General features: G+C 35.1%; 1 protein-coding gene across 5 annotated transcripts in view; it reads left to right on the forward strand.

Moving 5' to 3' along the window:
- The window catches only part of FCHO2 (FCH and mu domain containing endocytic adaptor 2), a 100,131-nt gene that overhangs the window by 44,642 nt on the left and 32,629 nt on the right, over positions 1-22,860 (forward strand). For all 5 annotated transcript variants that reach the window (XM_056323666.1, XM_056323661.1, XM_056323662.1 and 2 more), the window contains exons 9-11: positions 9,514-9,558; positions 11,352-11,424; positions 15,618-15,642. In XM_056323666.1, coding sequence (XP_056179641.1) covers positions 9,514-9,558; positions 11,352-11,424; positions 15,618-15,642 — 143 coding nt within the window. The remainder of the gene's footprint in view (positions 1-9,513; positions 9,559-11,351; positions 11,425-15,617; positions 15,643-22,860) is intronic.

A 22,860-nucleotide genomic window follows, 5' to 3' on the forward strand; every position in this document is an offset into this window, starting at 1 on the left:
TTTTACAGTTGGGGTGGAGGTGGTTAAGCATGTATACTTTTCTTCCTTTCCCTACAAAATTAATCTTTGTACAAGTAAACACTTTCAAAGCACTACAAAGCAGGAAGATGCTGCCATGGAGAGGATTTTGCCTTAATTGAAAAAAGATTTTTTCTGTCTGAAAAATTCTGGGTATTATAAAATGTATTTTCCTCTTCTTTTGAAGAAACAGGTCCCATTAAACATCTTAACTTCTGATGATTTCATATGTTTAAGTTCAGAACATCAGTAAGAAACCATTCCCCTCTTCATTTACAGGGGCAATGTATGACTGTTACAAAGACATGATTCTTTCAAGTGGTCTTTAAAAGATGAGGGCTATAATTTAACATATTTACAATGTCTAGTGTTCCAAAATCTTAGCTGACTTTAAGAAGAAAACTACTGGAACATTTCTCTGAATTTCTTTCATCGCTGTACTTGCATGGTCTGTTTTCAGCAGGTGAATCACGCAGCATGCAGTCAGGCAGAGGCATTTTTTGCAGATGCTTATATTTATACACTAGGCTTATGCAGTTCTGCTGCTTTGCAGGATTTTCCCACAGGCACCCTGTCGCAAGACTTCACTACTTTCAACCCAATCTGACAGAAAAGTAGAGGTTTCAAAGACTTTATAAAAGTGATGAGTTGAGGAGAGAAGAAGGACCCAAACTAGTCATGCCCTGTAAGGGAAGGGCAGTTGTAATGGTGTAAGTTACTCACCTGGAGAGTTGGCAGACAGTTGTGTGTGTATGTGTGTGTGTTAGCCACCGACTTAAGACTGTGGATACTTCAAACCCAGCCACATGTCACACCCTGTTGTTTATGCAGCCAGAAAGGAAATACGGAGTGAAGCTTAAGTATAGAATCATAGAATGGGTTTAGTTCTAAGTGACCTTAAAGATAATCTAGTTCCAAATATAAAGCAGAAGAAGAATAGAAATGGAAGAGAAAAGGGACTGGGAGTGATGTGGAGGATGGGACACAGGGAACATAACGTTCTGCAGATTGGTCTCTTAGCTGACTTTAATTTTGCGGCTCACACACCTCATGCTTTCATAAACTGTGGCTGAAATTTCCAGTGCTGTTGTCATATTCAGGTATTGCAGGCTAGTTAGATCTCTACTTGAAATGTTGTCTTGGGTATGTGTATAATGTCTCTTGTTAAAAATCCTTGTGTTACCTGAGCACTAAAAATACTTAATTTGTAACAGATGATGTTTGGCACTTTTTTCATTTACAGGAGAAAAAAAAATATTTCTACTTGCTGCTGATAAACATCTTAATTGATAATAATTATTTTAAAGCTACTCAGATTATGATCCTTTTCTGCTTTGTTTTTGCTCTGTAAGCCACATGGAAATACTTCTCCTTGAGAGCAGTGTGCTTGCAAGCATTCATACAGCTTGTGTCAGAAGAGCATGAGATGAATAATGTTTCCTTTGATCCAGTGAACTGAGTGCAGAACTAGAAGCCTAGTAACAGAATTAGTGTTAGAACTGATTGCTTATTTAGTAGATGCTCTCCTTGTATGTTAATTTTTTTATCTAAAAAAATACTTGCTTTGGAAGTGCTACATATGTTGCTACTGATAATTGTAGTTATTTATGCTGCCACTGTCACCCCTATCTTTTCTTTTTCGAAAGGAGTACTATCACCATGCTATAGTTTTCTTTATTCAACATGAATTTGTTTTTAAAAAGAGGATTCAGTCAAGTCTTAAGCATCTCTAGAGGCTATATATCAGCTATGCTGATATATGATCCTGAGGATGCGGTCAAGAGTAGTCAGAAATTCAGTGGTTATTGTGGTGGAACTGTGTATTTGTAGAATCAGAGTAAAGGATACCATTTTACCAGCCTTATTGAAATATTTTCCCTTAGACTGGCCAGTTAACAGGCCAGTTGTATTTTCTGTCCCTTAACCTCTTTTTGGCAAAGTTGAGCTGACTGAAATCCACAAACTAATGTTTACTTGCAGTAGTCTGGTACTAGCATGGTAAATATATCACAAATATATTTTTACCTCAAAGACAGTAATAGCCATTCATCTTTAGTCTGCATTCCTGCAAATAAGCTATGCTTGAATTTGGGTCTGTTTCTTCTTTTTTCAAATTTAGAATAAGTCCTTTTCAGGGGAAAAATAAAATTATCTTTATCTTTTGTAAAAATCACTCTTTTCTTTTTTTTTTTTTTTTTTTTTTTTTTTGACCGGCAACAAAAATGACAAGTTAGTGTTAGAAACAGTAATGTTGAGAAAATACATTTTGGCTTCCTGGCTTCTAAATTTGAAAGCTTGAATTTTTTTATAAACATGTCACAGTATCAGATGATAGCAAGAAAAAGATTGCTTATGTGTTTGTGTACATACATAATTGACCTTTGTGATGCAGCTTGACATCTAAACACTAAAAGCAGTCATTTGTTTTAACAGCAGAATTAATTGAGGCTAAAACAGTCGAAATTCCACTTGTATCAAGCTGTTCGTTAGGAATTGCTGTCTGGCTTTAGTGCTGTCAGAAAAATAACCTGTTCTGCTATGATTAAATAGCAGAATGATGGTCGGTCCACTGAATTTGAGAGAGAGGTTGAATAAACTTTATACTGCGGAAACAATTCAGAAGTGACACGCTGCAAGGGGGGGCAGAATGTGCATTGATATCCAGCTGAGCTGTCAACTGGCACTGAGCCAGGCACGCAAAGCTTTGCCATTTGAAGCAGCATGTGAAGCATATGTAGTTTAAAAAAAATTGTCCTCCTTTCATGCATGATTTACACTTAGAGACAAAGTTCTGTTTTTATCAAATACAAGAATATGGTTTGTTATCACATTTGTAACTACAAGTACAGATTTACAGAGTTTTCTTAAAAGCTTTTGCTTGAAACAGATATGTTAATGTTTATATGTGTGCATGCATGAACTGATTCCTCAGGATGGGAGGAAGGGCAGATAGGGGTTTTTTGAGTGTGAGAGTTTCTGGTTATTAACAATTAAACATCGTGAGTAAAAATACATGCTTAGGTGGGATGATGTTTCTTTCAGTCATGCATATGCCCTTAAACTAGAAAGGAGACAGTTTCCAAAAGCAGATGCAAATGTAACGCAGTTTTTAGTTGATTTGTGACTTCTTGATTTGTTTACCTTTTTAGCTCCACAGGATTTTCCAGTTCATTGATATACTTACTGGGGGCTCTTTTTCAGGGTATGACATAATATTATGTTTTCCTTCCTAGTAATAGTAGTTGGCTTTTATATTTGCCTTGTTTGTTTAAGAATCCAAACAGTATAACTTTTTTTATGACTTTGTTGAGGAAAGTGCAAATTATGGTATTGTTTTGACCTTAGCAAAACATTCTCCGAGTGTCTGCCTCACAGAGGTTTTGTGTAATAAGTATACAGATAGGTTAGAAAACCCGTCTGTAGGGTTTTGCAGCGATAGGTTTTGTAGCTCTTTTCAAGGCAGTTGACAACAAATTTAGCTGTCTTCAAGATAATTAGTGTCACTTGTAGATAGATCAAGTAGCAGGTGTAAGGTTATTTATAAACTCTCTTCTGTAGTTGCCTCATGTATACTCTGAAAATACTGTTCCCATAGATGGGAGCTAAATATGTAGTAGATACTGTAATATAACTTACAGTGTAATTACATCTTCTTCTTTCATCTTTGAATAACATCAGTATCTCCTTATTGCTAGCCATCCACTTTGCCTCATAGTGTCATGAAAGCCCACATACTTACATGCCTTTTGTAACAAGAAAAACAGTACATGTATTTTCCAAACAGTCTAGGAGATGCATCCTGAGCTGCAGACTCACTGGTGCTTAATTTATGCCAGTGTTACTTATTTTAAGTTATTAAATTAATTGAAATAAAATATTTCATTTGGAAAATTGCCTTTTGCCTTTTCTGTTCTAGCAAACCAAAGCTTCCTCATTTTCAGGAGCCTGAGAACTGACCCACCGCCGATTTATTTGCTTCAGTCTCTTGTCAAATAGCAGCTGTCTGTTTCCATGTGCATGTAAAACCCTCATCCAATTGCCCTTTTTTCATGTCTGTATCTGTCCCAGCTGGTAGAATGCTGTGAGCTGCAGCAGCTTGCCTTGGAAAATGCTTTAGGATGGCGCTTGGTGGGAATGTTTACATACAAGTAAAGGAGCTTGCTGATTTTTGACGCCTGCTCACTTTGTAGAATACTAAATTCTCATTAGCAACCTGACAGCTAGGGATCCTTAAGTGACTGAAATCCCACTAGATACTCGTATCTTTTCCTGTTATAAAGGCTACTCTTCATTTACGTACTGTATTTTTTTTTCCGTTCCGTGTGTGAACAATAACAGATACTTTCAAGTCTATGTACAGGCATTTGAAATGCTTAAACCACAGTTACCGTTGTATGGTTCAATGTAACTACAGGCTGACCAGACTGTAAAAAAGTTATCTTGAGTCTGAAACAATCCATCCTTAACCCAACAGAACAGTAATTCAGAGACTTTTGCAAGGGCTGGACTAGTTCTCAGCTATAACTTTTTACTTACATCGATAAATGTCTTAAAATGTATTTTTTATTTTTACAGTGCTGCTTTAGTTCTAGTATTTGCTTTAATTTTGTGTTCATATGAATGCTTGAGAATAGGCTTCCTCCTCAATTCACATTGTTTTCTTGTCATGAAGAAAAGAAAAAAGTAAACTTCAGTGCTCTGACTGTAGTGCTACAGAATATCATCATCAATGTTACTGTCCTCATTGCAGTATGGCAACATGTAGATGGTCTTAGGTGCTTTGGGCTATCATGTGGCAGGACTGTAGAGCCTGCTTTGGGGAATTACTTCAGTCCCCAATATCAGCAATACTTCCTAAATGTGAAACAACCACTCTTCTTTCTTGGCATATTGCAACAGATGGTGAATCTGTGTGCTTGCTTCAGAAATTTGGGCCATTATAAACTCTCAGATTTTGAGCTGAAATCCTTGTTGGTGCTAAGGCTTTGTCCATACTTTAATCACTGGGCACAAGTCCATCAAGAAAACGTTTCTGCCTCATAAAGAAGAGGTAGGGCATTCACCTTCAAATGTTTGTGTAGTTGTTACAAAAATTATTGTGATATCAGCACATGAGTTTGCATGCTTTGACTTGCAACTGTAGATTTTACCTGTCTGGCATTCTCCATTCATGCCAGCCCACTGCGAGCTTTTGACTATACCATCGGATGATGAAAGAATCAGGAATCAGAAAGATAGATGTTGTAGTGGTTCAGAGAAGAATGCTTTTTGAGTGTTTTTTTCAGGGATAGTGCAGATTCTTTTGTTTTCATATGCATAAGTACAGTGGACAATGCAAGGGAACTTCTTACAGAAAGCATCAGAATTCCTTGTTGATGCTGTGCTCCCATAGCAATATGTGCGCCTGAGGCCTTGTGCCTGGCTCAGAGACTGCAGCTGGTTCTAGAAGGAGGCAATGTGGTCACAGTACACACTTTTGGCTGGGCTATAGTATTATTACCTCTTTGGGCACGAAGACATCTGCCCACAGAAGACTCTAGCTGTTATGTGGGCTACCAAAAGCTCATCACAACTATCCCATTTTCTAAACTGGTTCACCATAGAGTGCTACAGAAAATGTCTATTTCTGTAATGTTACTTTGATTTAAAAATACTACTCCCCAGGCAAAACATGGTACTCTTTACAGCAGGCATATAGGAAGCAGATCTGTTGGGAGATCTGAAGTTACAAAACAAAACTCTAGGAAAATAAAAAACAGCTACAAATTTCACTCTTCTCTGCTCAAAAGGGCAAAATGTATGAATTTGCCTTTGCTGCAAGCAAATAATGCAACGTGTTTTATATTGGTGGGGGGTGAGTTAAGTACAAGTTTTACAAAACCAGCAAACATCTTTGGGCATTGGAGGAACATGCTGAACTTAATTTTTTAATGTTTGAAGATTCATTAGGGACAGCCTCTGGCAACATGAACTTCTGAGATTCCAGAGGATGAAAGGCGCTATAGAAATTTGAGTTAACTGGGAGAAGTAAGTTAGGATCAAAAGATGCTTTCAAATTGTAACCGATGCACACAATTTGTTGTAACAAAATGCTGGTTTCATGATCGCTATTCATCTTTCCTGCGGTAAAGCAGGTGGTAGATGCAGGGGAAGGAAAGAGGGCACATGTGGGAGTAAGGGACTCCTATGATAACTCTGCCCACTTTGGTGAAGCATAAAATAAGCTGATAGGTGTCATTAAGAATATTTAAAATTTCCAAGTTAACTTCACAGGCCTTAGTGAAAGGTGGGACCTGCTTACTGAAATTTTTTGCACAGCTTCCATCTCATTACTATCTTGGGCAATACTTCAGTAACTGAGATTTTTTTCTGGTCCTGTTTTATACTCTTCCCTATGAAAAAAGAATGTTGCAAGAGTGAAGTGAATTTTTGGGAGATTAAATGAGCTTTAGTTAAATTAATTAAAAATACTAATCTGATCTTCCTATCTATGCCTTTCTGTACTAAGGATGAATGTTTGTCTCTTCAAATAAAAAGTTAGCAAGCTGTAAAAAAAACCCACCTTCAAAGACTATTGTTATGCAAGTGTAATGGATAAAATACAGGAACTTGGATATGTTGTTAAAGAAAATCTTTGCTTTCTGTTGATGTTAGAAGTGAAATTAAAGATACTGATCTGAAATAAGGATGAGTTTTATATGAACCTTGAATATTTATTTCAATCATTAGTGTAAAAGTCTTGAAAGTCTGGGGATCAGTCTTAGTAGCTGGAAAGGATAAAGAAAAAGAGGGTAGTCTGAAAAAGCTTAAGTATTGTTTTTCTCTAAAAAAGCTTAAGTCTCTGTTGATTACAATTTTTTTCCCTTCTGTTTTTGTTTTGGGGATATGTGTTTGTGGTTGCTTTGGCTTTGGGATTTTTTTTCCCTGACCAAATGAGAATATGTGTAGAAGCAAGAAACAGAAGTAGTTGGATCCTTAGCAAAGTGATGAGAAATATATAGTCTGAAGTGTAATTCTGAAGAAGTAATGTCTTTGTTCTTCAGCTTCTATGTTTTATGGCATTTTTCTGAATTTGCTGCTCAATATATTCTCTACAGGAGAGGTTAAATTCCTAAAGTAAAATGTCGATGAAAACGTTGTAAGGATGTAGGCATTTACAGTTGTCTAAATAATTTTTCTGGACTTTTTTGCTGTTTTTTGTTTTGTGAGATACCCAAATTTGCTGATTTTTGGAGCACGCTGACTTTGGTTTACTGTGAGTTTAATGGAGAGCAAAGGAGAAGGGATTGGGACACCAGCTTAAAATACCCATGTATTTACGATACTTAGTATTTACAACAGATAGAGCTGTTAGGAATTTATATTTCATCTTACTATATTGAATAATTGGACATGCAACTGATATTATTTAAAAATAAAAATTTAAAGGGCAGTCTAAGACTGCCATTTGAGATTGGTCTTTTGATATTCTGCTCTCAAGAGCTTCATCTGAAGGCCAAACAATTACATTATGGTAAGTGGGACAGTAATGGATTCTAGTCCCAGATTCTCATCCTGCTGGTAGTTTTACAACACAAATCTTTTTTGACTGGCAGGGAAAATTTTGCAGACTCATTCTTAATAACATGAAATAAAAGTCATTACTTTGAGCATACCTTTTTTTTTTTTTTTAATTCATTAGAAGTCTGCAAAATTTCAAAGAAAACACCTGGTAGATTTCATCTAATACGTTTAAAATAATTCAGGCTGCTTAACATTGGTGAGCATTGAGTTACAACATCAGTTTCTCAATTGTCTTTCTATTTGTTTGACATAAGCATAATTTTTTTCATTTGCAGTTTTGAGAAATGCTATCAAAATGTAGCTTTTGTACAGAGCTGAACACAATTTTGCACTGCAAGAGTTAAATATATATACTGGGGATTATATTACAAACAGAACTGTTTGAGGTACTTAACTGCATGAATCAAATACAAATTAATCCCAGTTGTATAACTTACAATGCTAGTTTACAGCAACATTATTTTTTTACTTTCATTGTGGCATCTCCAATTGCATCACATTGAACTGCTATGGCGTACAATTTAAAGTCAAACTGAAGCTTGTAGTCTTACAGTTTTTTGTATCTGAGATTTGTTTTTATCAACTGTTTATTTTAAGCAAAGAGTATCACATGCTCATTTTGAGAAGAATGCAAATGAAAATCCTGGAAAACACTTTCAAGTACAGCTTTTATTTTATGTGAAAACACCCTGAAAATTGCACAGCTCTTGATTTTATAGTGGATACTCACGAATAATCATGACTAAAGATAAATAAATCAGAGCAGTTACTAGCAAGTGTGTTTTGGGGCAGCAATGAAAGTAGTTTCTGTTTGAGGTTTTCACAATCACTTAATTTCCAGTTGGTTTTAATTGAAATTTTCAAGATTTTAAACTCTTCACTTGAAGTAGCTGCACAAGTGTGGAGGCAGGGGACAATGTTGGCTGCCTTTGGGTGAAGAATTGAGAATGGGATTTTTTCCCCTCCATTTTATCTCTAATGTGCCTATATATAAACTTGTGTGCACGCCCTCAAAATAGTTACAGAAGGGTAAGCAATAACCCCTATGTCACAGTGCTAGTATGCTAAAATTTTGGGTTTTCTTCTGTGGATACACTTACAAGCTACTGTTTCAAACGAGTCAAAGGGCTCATTCTTAGTATGGGTTGAAAGTAATGAAACCTGCCTGCATTTACTCTGTTTTCTTTGCACTTGCACAAGTGCTGGTGTGATTCTGCCGTTCCCTGAACAGGGTCCTAAGAAGATCACTTTTTTCTGCGCATTTGCTCTGTAAAATGGCTTACATTGGGATTAAATAAATTCTAGACCTGGCCAGGCTGAAGGAGTGAGGGTTAGGACTTCACTTTGCAAGGACAATTTACTGTTACTTCCTGTCAGCTGTAATCAAAAGCTATAATAATGAATTTATTTAATCTTTATTGCTATATTTAGGATGCTGCATGCCTCTTTTGACTTTTAATTTGCTATGAAGAGGAAACAGAAGAATTAACGATACAAGTTAGCAGAAGTGTGAACCTCAAAATTAGGCCTATAGCAGTGCTTTTTTCCTTTTCAATTTTTCTATGTATAACTCTTGTTATTAAAGAGAAATTGAAAATTTTACACTAATACTATATCATAGAAGCAGTTTTGAATGAGGACACCAATTAGAGATGCTTCATGTGGTTGTAATAACATAGGCAATTTAATTTTGTTTGGATAGTGTGCACTAGCATTTTAATTTTCCACTGTGAAAGAGTGAAAATTTTTAATTGTTTGCTGCATACGTATGATTTTGCAGTCTGCTTGACCGTTGTCAGGGTAATTGTGCTTTCCAGTTTCCACCTAAATTTATAATTAGATTATCTAGTATTTTCAGGAAATAGTAATAATTGTTAAAGTATCTCAGATTAAATTTGACCTAATGTTTATATTCACTGTAATTTTTTTAAGGCTCTATTGAATTTGAAGAATGTAACACATCCAGTGCAGTTGAAGGTGAGTTGTTGTGGCATAGTTATTTACATAAGAATGCTGCAGATAAGGACCTGAAACTGTGGAGGGGGGGTATAGTCACTGTGTGAATCTGTTATACTTTAAAGTACTCCAGTGGAGTAAAAAGCAGTTTTCCTTTAAGAAACAATAAGACCTATGATACTTTATAAGCCTAATGCACGAAGGTTGGAGAATGTTAATGTTTCTTATAAATACACTTTGGCTAAGATCCTGCCTTTGCAGAGGTTTGGATATGGTTCATTTATGACTGTGTTGTAACAATTTGCAAGTGTCAAAACATGGCCCAGGCTCTTTCCATTGTTACCATGTTAGTTATACCAAGTTTATTGCAGTGTTATGGTTGCAAAGCCTTTCTTTGTTGTCATAGCTTATTTTGCTTAGGGGATTGTTTTAAGCAGTTAAGAACTGCTTTATTTGCATAAGCTATGTATTTACTTTTGGGACAGAGGAGCTGACAGTATAACTATAGCAGATGACAACTTTTAAGTTGCCAACATTGCAGCAGAGACTTAAAATCTTTTTTGACTGAAGCAGAGACGATCCATATTCAGAAACTACTCTCATACTCCATCTGTCATTGTTTTGGGCTGCATAAAGCACCAAAGTAAATAAAGCCCAGACTAGCATTTAAAAATAATTTTGGAGCAAATTCTGTCTCCATTTAAATATAAGATGTGGCTGAGTTTTCAGCTACCTGATTTGAGAAGTTTTGAGTTATTTAGCCTTAAAAATTTCTAAGAGTAGAGAGATTCTTTATGTGCTGTGTAATGTATTTAAGGGGAATATAATGACTTGGGATTTTTTGATGATGTTCTTGAATTGTCAGTTGTTACATTTTGGATACCAAATTATTTCCACCATTTTGCTCAAAAGCATGCTGTCAGTAGTATCATGTGTCAAAACAAATTGTAGACTAGTTGGATATGATGTTTGCACTTAGTAATTTTGTTTGGCAATCTACTTTGCTTCAGCAAAAATTGGGGAGCAAAGCAAATATTGCAGCAAGTCTGGTAGAATATTTAAATGTGCTTTAATTTTAGTACATTAAACAGGTATGAAAGCAAGCAAACTTTTTTTCTGTATTATAGCTACGTGTATCTGGTGCTAAAAACAGGAAAGAAACAACAGAGGGGAGGCATGGCTCCAGACTCGGTGAGAGCCAGCCTTAGAGCTGGCTACAGCACTGGGAAATCATGAGCTCAGCATCAGCTGGGAAGCCAGAACAGATTCTCTGGCTTTTTACAGGACCAAGATCCTAATTCTTAGGAAAGACAGGGGCTTGCAGCTACTGGGAACATGCAGGGAAATAGCAACAGGGTGTTGAACTGCAGTATGTGAGGGAGGCAGGGTTCAGTTTCTGATCCAAGCGCATTGGCTATTCAGAACTGGCAGGAGCAATAGCTGCCACTGAGTTTCTGTGAGCCGAGTCCCTTTTCTGAAAACTGGCAGTACACCCATTTTTTTTTTTTTAAAAAAAGTGATAGCCTGCATACCCAGCTTGGAGAGTTGGAAGTACAATGCAAGTCAGTTTTAGAAGGACTTATGTTATTAATGTGTTGAACCATATTTTAGTTTAATTTTTTGATTTGCCTGTTACTTAACAACAAATTGGAATAATGTTCCCCTAGTTTGGCTCCATACTTATCTCCACTGTTAGATTTTTGTATCACTTGCCGCAGCATTTAAAATGTATGCATTGGTATGCACTTAAGTTTGACATGGCTCAATACATACTTATCTCCTTGATTTTTAAGTGAAAAGTTTTTATTCCATAGGAGTAAAACCACGGAAAAGAAAGCCTTTTGGTTTATCAGGAATCATGAAAAAAGAAAAAGATGCTGAATCTGTGTAAGTATATTTTCCATCTTGAAGCCTTGTCTTGTATGAAAACTAGTGAAAGTATGGGGATATACATTAGCTGATGCTTAACAAAAGGCATGAGTATGAAAACACAGCTATTGAACATTTTTATAACTTAAGGATTTTAAGGAAGTAACATAGTAGTCTACTCATGTTTCATTCTTTCCTGTGCATTGATGCATAGTTCTCCCTTGTTTTACATTTGAACATTGTAGATAATGTGATTCTCATGTGTGCTGCTAATGAAATAGGACCTCTGTACATGGAAAAAGTACTGGATGTCTGTGTTTGCAGAATTGAAGCTCCAGTTATTCTTTTATTAGAAAAACTTCTGTGTACAGTATTGAGGACAAAAAAATCTTTTAGTGTTTTTTCAGTACTATATCATGTGCACACTCATTTTAAAGACCATCATTTTAACTCTGATGTCCCAGCTGTGCCCTTTGCCATACTGATTGCCTGTGCTCTGTCTCTCAAGAGTTAAAACTCTCCAGAAAGTGAGTTTGAATAAAAGTTCTTAGATGGATAGGTTAAAGTCTGCATATTATTAATGGTCACTATATTACAATATGTTTTCTTTGTAATTTCTAGATGTGTTTTCTCAGTAGAAGTATTTGTTTTAGAAGAAAATAGCTTACAATTTGACAAACTTAACAATATAGAAATATTCTCAAAGGCAACATCTGCAAACATACTTTTTAAAGTTACTTTTAAAAAATATTTTAGCAGCCTTAGCTTTTAATATAATTCTGAAAAACTAATAGCCTAAGAACTGCAGTTGCTAATTATTTGCTTATACAAAGTGCCTTATACGTGTTTTTCTTTTGGTGTTTAGCTTTAATAGTGATATACTCCTAAACCATGCTTTTTCATATCTGTCATGATGCCTTTAGTGCTTGAAGCTGTTGGGGTTTTAATCCATTCCTCTATATTTCTGTTCTTTCTGTGACTTAGTTTTCCCCCAACTTCTCTTCTGTACTTTATGAAGCTGGAGTAAATGGTGACAGAAGTGTTGTATATCATGTGATTTTGGCCAGTAATACTCAGAGAATACTATTTTTTTACAAAGAATTATTTTTTCTGATGAGGTTTAGCTTAAAATAATTAAAATATTTAAAATATTTTATGATACTCATGTTTTAAACAGCTTTAATGCCCTTTTTGAAAGTAATCCATTCTCTGTGGAATTTGTTTACTACATTTTTTGTGATTGCAAAACTGTTGCAGTATCAAATAGCAGCAAAAAATATGTTCAATCATTTGCATTTTATGCCTTATAAAGCAGTGATTTTGATAGTATTGAGTACTGTTGTATGATTGAATTCTGTAGCTGTCAGCTTTTCTTGTCCAACAAGATAATTATTTTGCCATCACTTGGGTTATTATGCAAGCTAATCTCATGTCATGTGTGTTATAAGCCTCCTTGCAAACCAGGCATCTCCTTCCATCCATTCTTTGACAGATGATGAAACATAATCTGGCCCCATCAAAGATTTAGGGCTCTTAATAGTAGCTTTCTGGAGCCAGTAAAGACCTGGAAGCTCCAAATTAACTCTTCCTAGGTGTATGACTCAGTGTATCCTTGCTTAGAGATCATGTTTTTTCTTTGACCTGTAAGAGAAAGAAAATGTCCTTTGGCACTAAGGGCTGAAAGCTGGCTTCTATGCTATGTGAAATACTTTCTACCTTGTAGAAATGTTTACCTGTTGTAGATCTGAATACCTTTCCTGAAAGGTGCTTCTTCCCAAAGATATTTTATTTAATGATGAAAGGTAATATCAGTGTCTCTGTCTAGAAATAATTTTGTTTTTCATAGCACAATGATGTCATCAGAAAATATAAATCAGCTCAGCTACTCCGAAATGGGAAAAGGATTTGCCTTATTTTCAACAAGTTGGACTGAAATTTGGTTTATTTTTTTTATACTTGTTACTATGTTTACACACAATACAAAAATACATAGATTCTGATGTCAGAAAGCAGTATGACAGCATGATATTGACTTCCTGTCTAACACATGACATAGTCTTTTACAGAGATTTTCGCAATAATCCATGACTTCTAAATAAACTAGAACATCACACATAAAAACCCAGAGAATTCATTATGTGCTTAAGTGAAATACTCCAATAGTTATTTATGATTTCTTTTAAAAAAAATTATTACTAGTTAAATTTTGTGTGATTTAATCTTTAGCTGATGATCCTGTTATAGGCTGTAATGATAAAACTCTGTATCATCAGAAATGTTGCTGCACATAGACGTCAAGTCCTTCCTTAATCTCTTGTTAAATTAGGCTGTAATTTTGTTTAGTTTTTGTAGGAAAAGCTTTCCACATCTAGAAAAACTCCTAAGGTTTGCTTGCTTTTCATTTCATCAGTACTGTTTTTAAAGTGTTGACACCTAAGCTGGATGTTGTGTCTAGTAGTGGTTTTACACAGTGAGATACCATACACAGTGTGTTCTACTATATATTGCTATACAAGTTAGTCAAGAATTTCCCTTCTTTTTCCTAACCACTGCTTTGCATGATTTGGTTGCTCTGGTTTCTATCTACAGTCTTTAAATTCCTTTATAGAATCCCCATTTGCTGAAATGTTACCTTATACTAGAAGTATGGCCTAGTTCTTTAATCTTGAAAGAAGATCATGCATCTAGTGACGTAAAAGCACATCTTTCCAAAACCTGATGTCCTCATTTTCCAATTCACCAGCATTTGCAAACTATTGAGTTTTCCTTTGTGTCTGGTGAGCAGATCTTGGAAAGTGCTGTTGGTGCTCCTCTGAATGATACTAGATCTGCCCTTACTTTTTAAGATCTATCGGCTCGCTAGTTTTGAAAATCCTCATTTTAGGCTGACTTCGCTGTGGTTTGCCTCACATCTTTCACAGTTCTTAACAAGCTGTCCTGTTCACATACAGACACTTTTTAAAACCATCTCAGGAAATCTGTTTGTTATATCTTTTGAGAGAAGTCTTGCTGTAAAATAGCTGTTACAGTAGCAGTTTCTATTGCTATGAATTCAGCTTAGCCAGCAGAGGGAGGTAAAGACGTTAAGTCAATGAGGAAGGTCACATGCGTTTTCTTTTGTTTGAGGCCTTTAAGAGGAGGTGGGATCCTTCATCTCACTGTCAATTCTTTAAAAGAGCGTACTGTGTTTCATATTAATGCTTTCATGTTAGCAAGTTTTTGTATCTGTTTTTAAAGACGTTGTAGTTTTTACTTTTAACCTGTTTAGCCTTTCAGAGAAGATGATTTAGATTGCAATAAATTTGACGGTTTTTCCTCTTCTTTTCTGTAAATGCATGTTTAGGATGTTCAATTTGATTATATAAAAACGCTGTTGTTCAGTTACACTGGCACTTGCCGCTTTATTTCTCAGGGTGAAAATTGGAGAGGACTTGTATGCTACTCAAGTATTCCCTCAGTCTGTAAATGTGGTTGCTTCTGCTTCTGCAGACGTCAAAAATAATTGGTGTCATTAATTTTTTAAAATACTACTGCTTCAATTGAGGTTATAGCAGAAAAATATAACACTTGTGAATAATGTGCTTACAATCACTGCCCTTCTGCTGACACCTTTTTTTTTTTTTTTAACTGCTTATTAAGAGGGTGCTCCATTATTTTTTCTGACATCTAGTTTCTAGTGTTTGACTGTAACTGTGCTTGACAAACACAAACTAAGAGTGAAATTCCAAAAGAGGGAAGCTCTGAATACCTCTAAGAATAGTCTTAATTTCTTGGGGAGCTGGTTATTGTCCGAAATGTTTTGCAATTGCATGTGGACTGTTTCATTAGGTTTGGTGACCTCTACTTATTGTGCGCATCAACCACAGAGACCTGACTCTTAAAGGATATTCATGCAGAATACAGCATGGTACTCCTGGCTTCCCTTGATTATTTTTTTTATTATTAATTTTTCATTGTATGTGAGTTTGCTTTTTCAGAGCTTCTTTTGAGGTTTTCTTCTGTGGTGTTTTGAGCATAAACTTTCAGCTTTTATTTAAATCTCATTCAGTTAAATGTGGATTACAGTGAAAATTTTAACAGAGTCTGAGAAGCAAAAGGGTCAAATGCAATGTTTCAAATTAATTGAAAATATTTAAGGAAGTACCAGAACTGTATGAATAAAATAATTTGTGCATTTTATAATTGTATATTCTCTTTGGGTTTTTTAACAGGGAGTGTCCGGATGCAGACTCAGTTGTAAGTAGATTTATTTCCAAAACATGCATATGCTGATATTGTCAAGCGCTACAGTCTGATGAAACTTAACATGTACAGTCCCTGCAATGGATTGTTTATCTGATAGAGGAGTTAATATTTTGATAACACTTGAAGTATTAATTTTGCTCAGTACATAATCTTTAGCGGTATATACAAATATGTGTCAGTACTGCATTTATATTTCCTAATATTTTTAGGTTCTAAACAAGGTGTTTTTACTGCGGGTATTTGCTACTTTACTTTTCAAGTTATATAGTTTAAATTGCTTGCCTAATAGATTCTCAGTAAGAAAAACATTCAGTTTATTGAAGAGACCCAACTTTGTGTCATTATATTCCTCTGCTTACTACTGTTTCCTTTGAGAAATTATTCTAATATACTTATTAAAATATAACTTTAAATGCAGTTTTTCTAGATGCACTTTATTAATGGCCTGTTTTTCATCAGTTTGATCTGTGATATGTCCTACAATTTTATTTATTAAATTCAAATAAGTGACAGTTGCAAATTAAATTGCTATGTTAATGCTTTTTTATTTCCTTAATTGAGCTTTTTTATTTAAACACGTATGTTGTCTTGAATTATATGTAACAGAGATTGCAGCTCCCCACAGCTATAGTAGGGAATAATTTATAGAATAATTTAAATTATTTTCTGTAGACTGATTTGGTTTTCAGTTCATTTATTTATAAGCTAATTATATTAAACAATGTAAGTTTTCACATTCACCTATTTTGTGGAATTTCTTCTTTGCATTTAATATCTGGGATTTCTAGTACCTAATATTAAAAATTCTTTTGAGAAACTTGGTTTGAAAAATCTGTCGGAACCATTCTTCTGAATAAGGAAAAGTAACTTTTGCCACATAATGGAACATCAAGACAGTTATTATATCCTGTGCAAAGTCATCTTGATTTAGAGAAATTTCTTCTATAGGGTACATTTAAAGTAAAGTAACTTTAGAATTATCCCCATGATTATCAGGCTTTTCATGGAAATAATATCTTTTGACAGTTCAGGTTGAGTCACTGGAGTGAACCACAACTGGGTTTGACTTGCAATGTTTATTTTCTTCTGTGTTTATTTTGGTCTCTACATTTTTAAGAAATAATTAGTTCAAAAAATCAACTCTAAATGTGTTTGACATTCTTTCTGGCTGCATGAAGCATGCCATATGATCATTGAAGTTAATTGTTCTGTCTATATGAAATATATATTTGGTTTAAAAAAACCCTTAACTTTCATAGTGTCTAACAACAAAACTGATACTTTTGTTGCATTCTGGTTTGGGTTTTTTATGGCCAACATGTTATGACTGCATTTGGAACTTAAAACTTGGTCTGCCATTTATTCTTGCCTTTTACAAGCAACAGTATTATTTTGAATGGTGGAATGCTTTAATAGCAGAAGCTACCATTCTCATGAAAAATAATGCAGCATAGCATAGATGAGATTCATTTCACCCCTTGCAAACAAGCACCCCAGAGTGCTTTTATGTCCTTTTCTGGAAGGTCCCATTTCAAATGTTTTTCATTTTTCTTGTCATTTACTTTTACGATTTCCTTTCTGTTTAATTTTTGAAACTTGATCTAAAAAGTTAGAGCTATCTGTACTGTTATCTTTATGAGGATTTCATTTATATGGATTTTTGCAATAAATTACACATTTCAAGAAATTGAACCTGGAAAATCATAGTTGTCAAAAAAGTGTTTTTGAAAGCAATTATCATTTGTGTTTGATTGCTAGAAAATACTAAGGACCAGCCCTCAGAAAATCCAACTTATTTAAGGTGTTCCAATTATGATTTTGGTCAGCTTTGGTCACTCACAGAAAATTTGTCTGGCTTTTATATTATTAACATAATCTTTTTTTAAAAGATGGTTTTTATTTGTTTGTCAATAATTTTAATTGTGTGAAAGGAATGTAAGAGTTAACCATTTTGCAGTTATTTATAACTGTAAACACTGAGGTAACTGTATTGAAATTTTAGAAGTTAAGGATCCAGTAAGAATTGACTTCAATACTTACTGGTTCTACATGGTATTGTGGATCTTTGGACATACGGTGTGTAGCCAATACCGTTAAGGCTCTCACTAGTCCAAAATGTAAAATGCAGTGTATTCAAACTTGTTCTCTGGGTTTCCAGAAAACAAAACAGTGAGATGGTCCTAAAAAATGTCTTTTGTACCAAAATGGAAGTTCTCATCTGTGGGAAGCCATCTGCTTTTGCTCATTCTTTTCCTAACTGCCAGATTGTACGTATTGGAAAATGTAATGCAGTTGAACAAATTGTTAATTCCTATCAATATTTTTTTATAACTGCTAAAAGAGGTTTTTATGTGCTCGTGAGTAGGAAGGCAGCTGTGAACTGAGAACTGGTATTTATTAAAAAGATTGGCCACTTCAGTAAGCAGTCTCTGTTTAAATATAGATGACAGTATGTGTTACTATATGACAAGCTATGCATGTAACTTTCATTAAGCAAAGCCTTGATAATTAAGAAACGTAGAAAGCAACTGTGTGTGCACTAGAAAGAGATAGCAACTAAAACCTGGCTCTGTATATGCTTATTACCTAGAAAGTTTTTCTAAAGGCAGAACTAGTTGTCTTGTTTCCCATGGGTTTGTCATGTCTCTAGGGCTGGTCTATAGGAAGATAAAAGCTGTAGTAAAAACTTTTATTTTGGGGAGGCATTTACAAGGTTCCACTTGCATCCAGCAAGATCTGAATCTGGATTGCAACCCTTCCACTGGTTGGGATACTTGCAGGTCTTCTACTTGACTGCCTATTTTCATGAAGACTGTAGTAATGTAATTATCTTTGAGTCCTCTGTTCTTTCTGTCAGATCCATTTGAAATTGTCCAGTAAGTTCAAAAGTAATTAAGAATTGAGCCACAGATACATGGAACATAATGCTGAAACTTTTTTTTCATTGGAAACCAGAATGCAAACAAAGGTATTGAGGCATCCAAAACTTGCCATTAACCTCTTTACATATCAGTGTAGCATAATTGCAGTTGTGTAGAATATATATTGCTGGGGACTGATTGAATTTGGAACCACCGAATTCTAATTAGTGGAAGACAAGAGTAACCTTATATTTAGTGAAATTCAAATGGTTTTCTTTATTTGCATTTTGAATGTTTAGTTCTGGCATATTTTGAACAGCTGCCATTGATAACAGGGTATGAGGCTTTGTAGTTACAGCACAAGACAGGGGAACTTTGAATATCTGTTTTCTTTCTTCCTTCCTGCATCTCTGGCAATGGAAGAAACTGACTGGCTACTCTCTTCTTTCATGTCTTTTGGGTTAATAGGCACCCTAAGCAGAGGAGACTGATAATATGTAATACTTCTGTCTTAACCTAAGGATATACCTCAGTCAAATCTACATCTCAAATATGTTAAAAGTAGAGAGGCTTTTTTCTCTTGTTCCAGACTATGAGCTTCAACTGCTTACTTTGCGTTCACTTCAGTCCTCATCTGAGTTACAGGAAGTCAGTCCAGTTCAGTAAAACAGCAGAAAGTTCATCTGGCAGAAAAAGAAATGGTGTTCAGCTGTGCTGTATCTTGAAGCACTGCCTGAGGAAAACTTGATAAGGAGCTCTCATAACCGCTGTAGATATCCCAGGAGAAGCGAAAATGGAGAGAGATCAAGCTGAAGTGTAGTGAAGCTGCTTTGCTTCTTGACCGATGCCCAGCCTGTAAGCAGTGCTGACATTGCTGAGGAAGGGCCAAATGAAGTAGCTAGACTGCAATATGCTCCACATGTTCCTCTCTCGTATGTAGCCCAGAGGAACTAATGACATGGTAATGGTGTGACTTTTTCTGTTGCTTTTGGGTGACAGATGGGACAAAAAAAGGAAACTGAGACAAAGCATTCTCCAAAACTCAATTGAGTTTTGGCAACAGAATGCTTAGTCCTCACACTTTTTGTATAGCCACTTCTACTTCACTATTTATTATGTCCTTATGTTTTATTTCTTTAAAAAATTATTCACCCCAGAAAGTTCATAGAACATACTAATGCAAAGACAGAGTTATGAACCCTGTATTTTTAATGTATATTTAAAACTATGTAATACCTTAGTTTGTAATGTGTTGTATTACATCTACAAACACAGGGAAACCTGTGGGGTTTATAGCTGTATGTTTAGTTGCTTAACAGAACCTCTGAGAATGTGAAACTTTCTTCCAAAGAAGTCTGTCTTTCCAGTTACTTCCACAGAGTTCAATTCACATCCATATTGAGCTTGCTTTTTTTTTTTTTCTTCTACAAAGAGTATAAGTAACATGTTTGGGTAGGGGACTAGACCAGACCGTCATCCCTGTTCTATTAATAACTACTTCTTTCAACAGAAACCCTAAGTTTGCAGAGATCTTATTTCCTGTGTTGAAGTTCAAAAATTACACAGGTATATGTGAAGGCTGGGGTAAGGTTGGGGTTTTTTTCCTCTGATCAGCATGGTAGGCAAATCAGGTCTCTTCTGCATGCTGTGCCTGCTGATACTTAAAAAACACACTAGCCATGACATAACATACAGTTCTGTAACTGTAGGAGTGGGGAGAAGGGAGTAAGAATTAGTCAAGTAAATGAAAATGCCTTCATTAACATCAAATTTGTGAATGTGTCTCTGTAAAAATTCTGTGTCCTCTACCACTGTTACAAAATTTAGATTAGTAAATAAAATTCTGATGTTTCAGAAAGCAGAACCATTCACCTGTTTACCAGTTCAAAATATTGAAAAAAGTATTTTGAAATTACTGCTTAACTTGTAAGTCAGATTTTGAGGTAACGTCTTGCTCGTATGTGACACAATTTGTCAGTACAAATGTAGATTAAGTACTTTGTACTGAAGTGCAAAAGCTCAGGGACCTCGTTGCTCTCTACAACTACTTGAAAGGAGGCTGTAGGCAGGTGGGGGTCAGTCTCTTCTCCCAGATACAAAGCAGTAGAGCAAGAGGAAAAGGCCTCAAGTTGCACGAAGTTTAGATTGGATATTAGGACAAATTTTGTCACTGACAGGGTGGTCAAGCACTGGAACAGTCTGCCCAGGGAGGTGGTGGAATTGCCATCCCTGCAAGTTTTTAAAAAACATGTGGATGTGGTGCATAGGGACATGGTTTAGTGGTGAACTTGGCAGTCCTGGGTTAACAGTTGGACTTGATGATCTTAAAGATCTTTTCCAACCTAAATGATTCTATGATCCCAGATACCTCTTCCACCCTTTTCTACAATTGGTTTACTTCAGAATCTCATTAATTAAAGCAGGTGTTTTAAGAATGATCATAAATTGGTACAAGACCAATCTGAGTCACTGACAAAGCTGGATACACAAAGAGGATGATTCCTGACTCTGTATACACTGTGAAGAGTCAGATGTTTTAAGTTACGTATATTTAAATTTTTAAAATGGGAAAAAGAAATTACAAATTCAGTTTTCTGCACAGTGTTAGAAAGAAGTGATAAGGTAGCCCTGCTGGAAGAGAAGCAAGGGATTTTTCAGTTGCTGTGTTCAGAACTTAAGCTGTAAAGCATCCATCTGTGTTATGTATGTATTTGAGTTTTTGTCTGAAGTAATAAATATAAGCTACATGGTAAAGTGCCATTCCTGAGGAATAGATCATTCAAATATCTCTTCAAGATCAGAAATAATTTACATGAAAGTATTAAGAAAGAAATTTAATACTTAAGAACTTTTAAGATTTTAGTGCTTGCTAAGGATTTACTTGATTCTAGGGATTATTCAGTAAATTAAAATAACAGTGAAAATAACTTGTGAAAATAACTTCTGCAAATTAGGTTCTTTCACAATTCTGTATCAAAATAAGTCAGATTTGCCAGCTAGTTTGTTCATGCTGTGTGTGCCCTGTAATAATATCCTTTACATATATGGCCCAGCTGGAAGAAAAACTAAATGTTGTATATTTAAAGATTTTTGTTGGTTTTCAGTTCATCTTAACCATGAATGATCCTGATCTATTGAAAATTGCCAAGTATGACAACTAAAATAATCTTAGAATTCAGAAGTTGTAGTATTGTAGGAAAATGTACCTACCCTCTAGCTATATGTTTTTGTTCTGTTTACTTTGATGTCAAGTTTCATTAGTGTATTTTGGTATATAAACAAGGTCGACCTGAGGTCAAGCGTAGCTAAGAACCCTGATTTGAGCAAGTAGAGCTAAGGTACTGGACCGTGTGATCCTCTCTTATTACTTTTTTTTTTGTTCAGTTCTTTTTCTTCTTCTTCTTGTTATTTTTGTTGGTGGTTTGTTGTTTTGGTTTTTTTTGGTTTTTTTTAATCAAATAGTGGTGAAGTCCAGGTCTTACAAGTATTTCAAGAAATTGCATCTGTATGTTCCATATTTTAAGATCTGAGCTTAAAGATTATTTTTTGGCCTTAGTTTAATGTGCTACTTAATTGGGTATGGTATTACATCCCACATACAGGATTGTATTTCTTACTGTATTTAGCAGAAATATTTGATCTATGTTTAAATTCATTCCATTTAATTCAGAAGTGCTAGATTTAGAGAGCTTTATAGAGGAGAATCTTTCTTAGTAAAATATCAGACATCCCATTTGTAGTATCTGTAAAACGAATAGAGGGACTACTATGTTTTTGTTTATCTTCCTCTGTAATTCAAAAGCTATTCAAAGTTAATCTCTTTAAAATTGGCTTCAAATTTTAGCTGAAGTCAAGTGGTTCCTTGCTAGTCCACTTGAAGTCTCCAGTGTAAGTCACTCGTGACATACAACAACAAGGTATATTTTGGCCATACTGTACATACCTCTATTAATCAAACTGCTTCCCAGTACCTACTTTCTGGTAAAATAAACTGATTGGTACACTAGAATAAATCACTGTTTTATATGAATCTTGTAATTTTTATAAGGAATTTGTAACTGGTGAAATCACTGCATTTTGAAGGCATTTGAGTTGTGGGGTTTTCATAATAAACTTACTGAGGCATCTCGGCTGCTCACATAGATTAACTATGCCTCCAAAGTCATGAGTGGGCTTTTCTGTTCAGAATGGGGAGAGTATCTGTGCATCCAAGTTTATCCCTTCATATATAATATACATGAGTGTGGGGGTTTGCATGTTTTTTAAATTTATATTGTTATATTAGAGACTTGTTCCTTTCTGCCCCAAAGCTATTTTATGAAACTAAGTTCTTTTCTAAGCATTCTGA

Source organism: Falco biarmicus, chromosome Z, assembly GCF_023638135.1.
Source record: "Falco biarmicus isolate bFalBia1 chromosome Z, bFalBia1.pri, whole genome shotgun sequence".
Classification (NCBI taxonomy): Eukaryota; Metazoa; Chordata; class Aves; order Falconiformes; family Falconidae; genus Falco; species Falco biarmicus.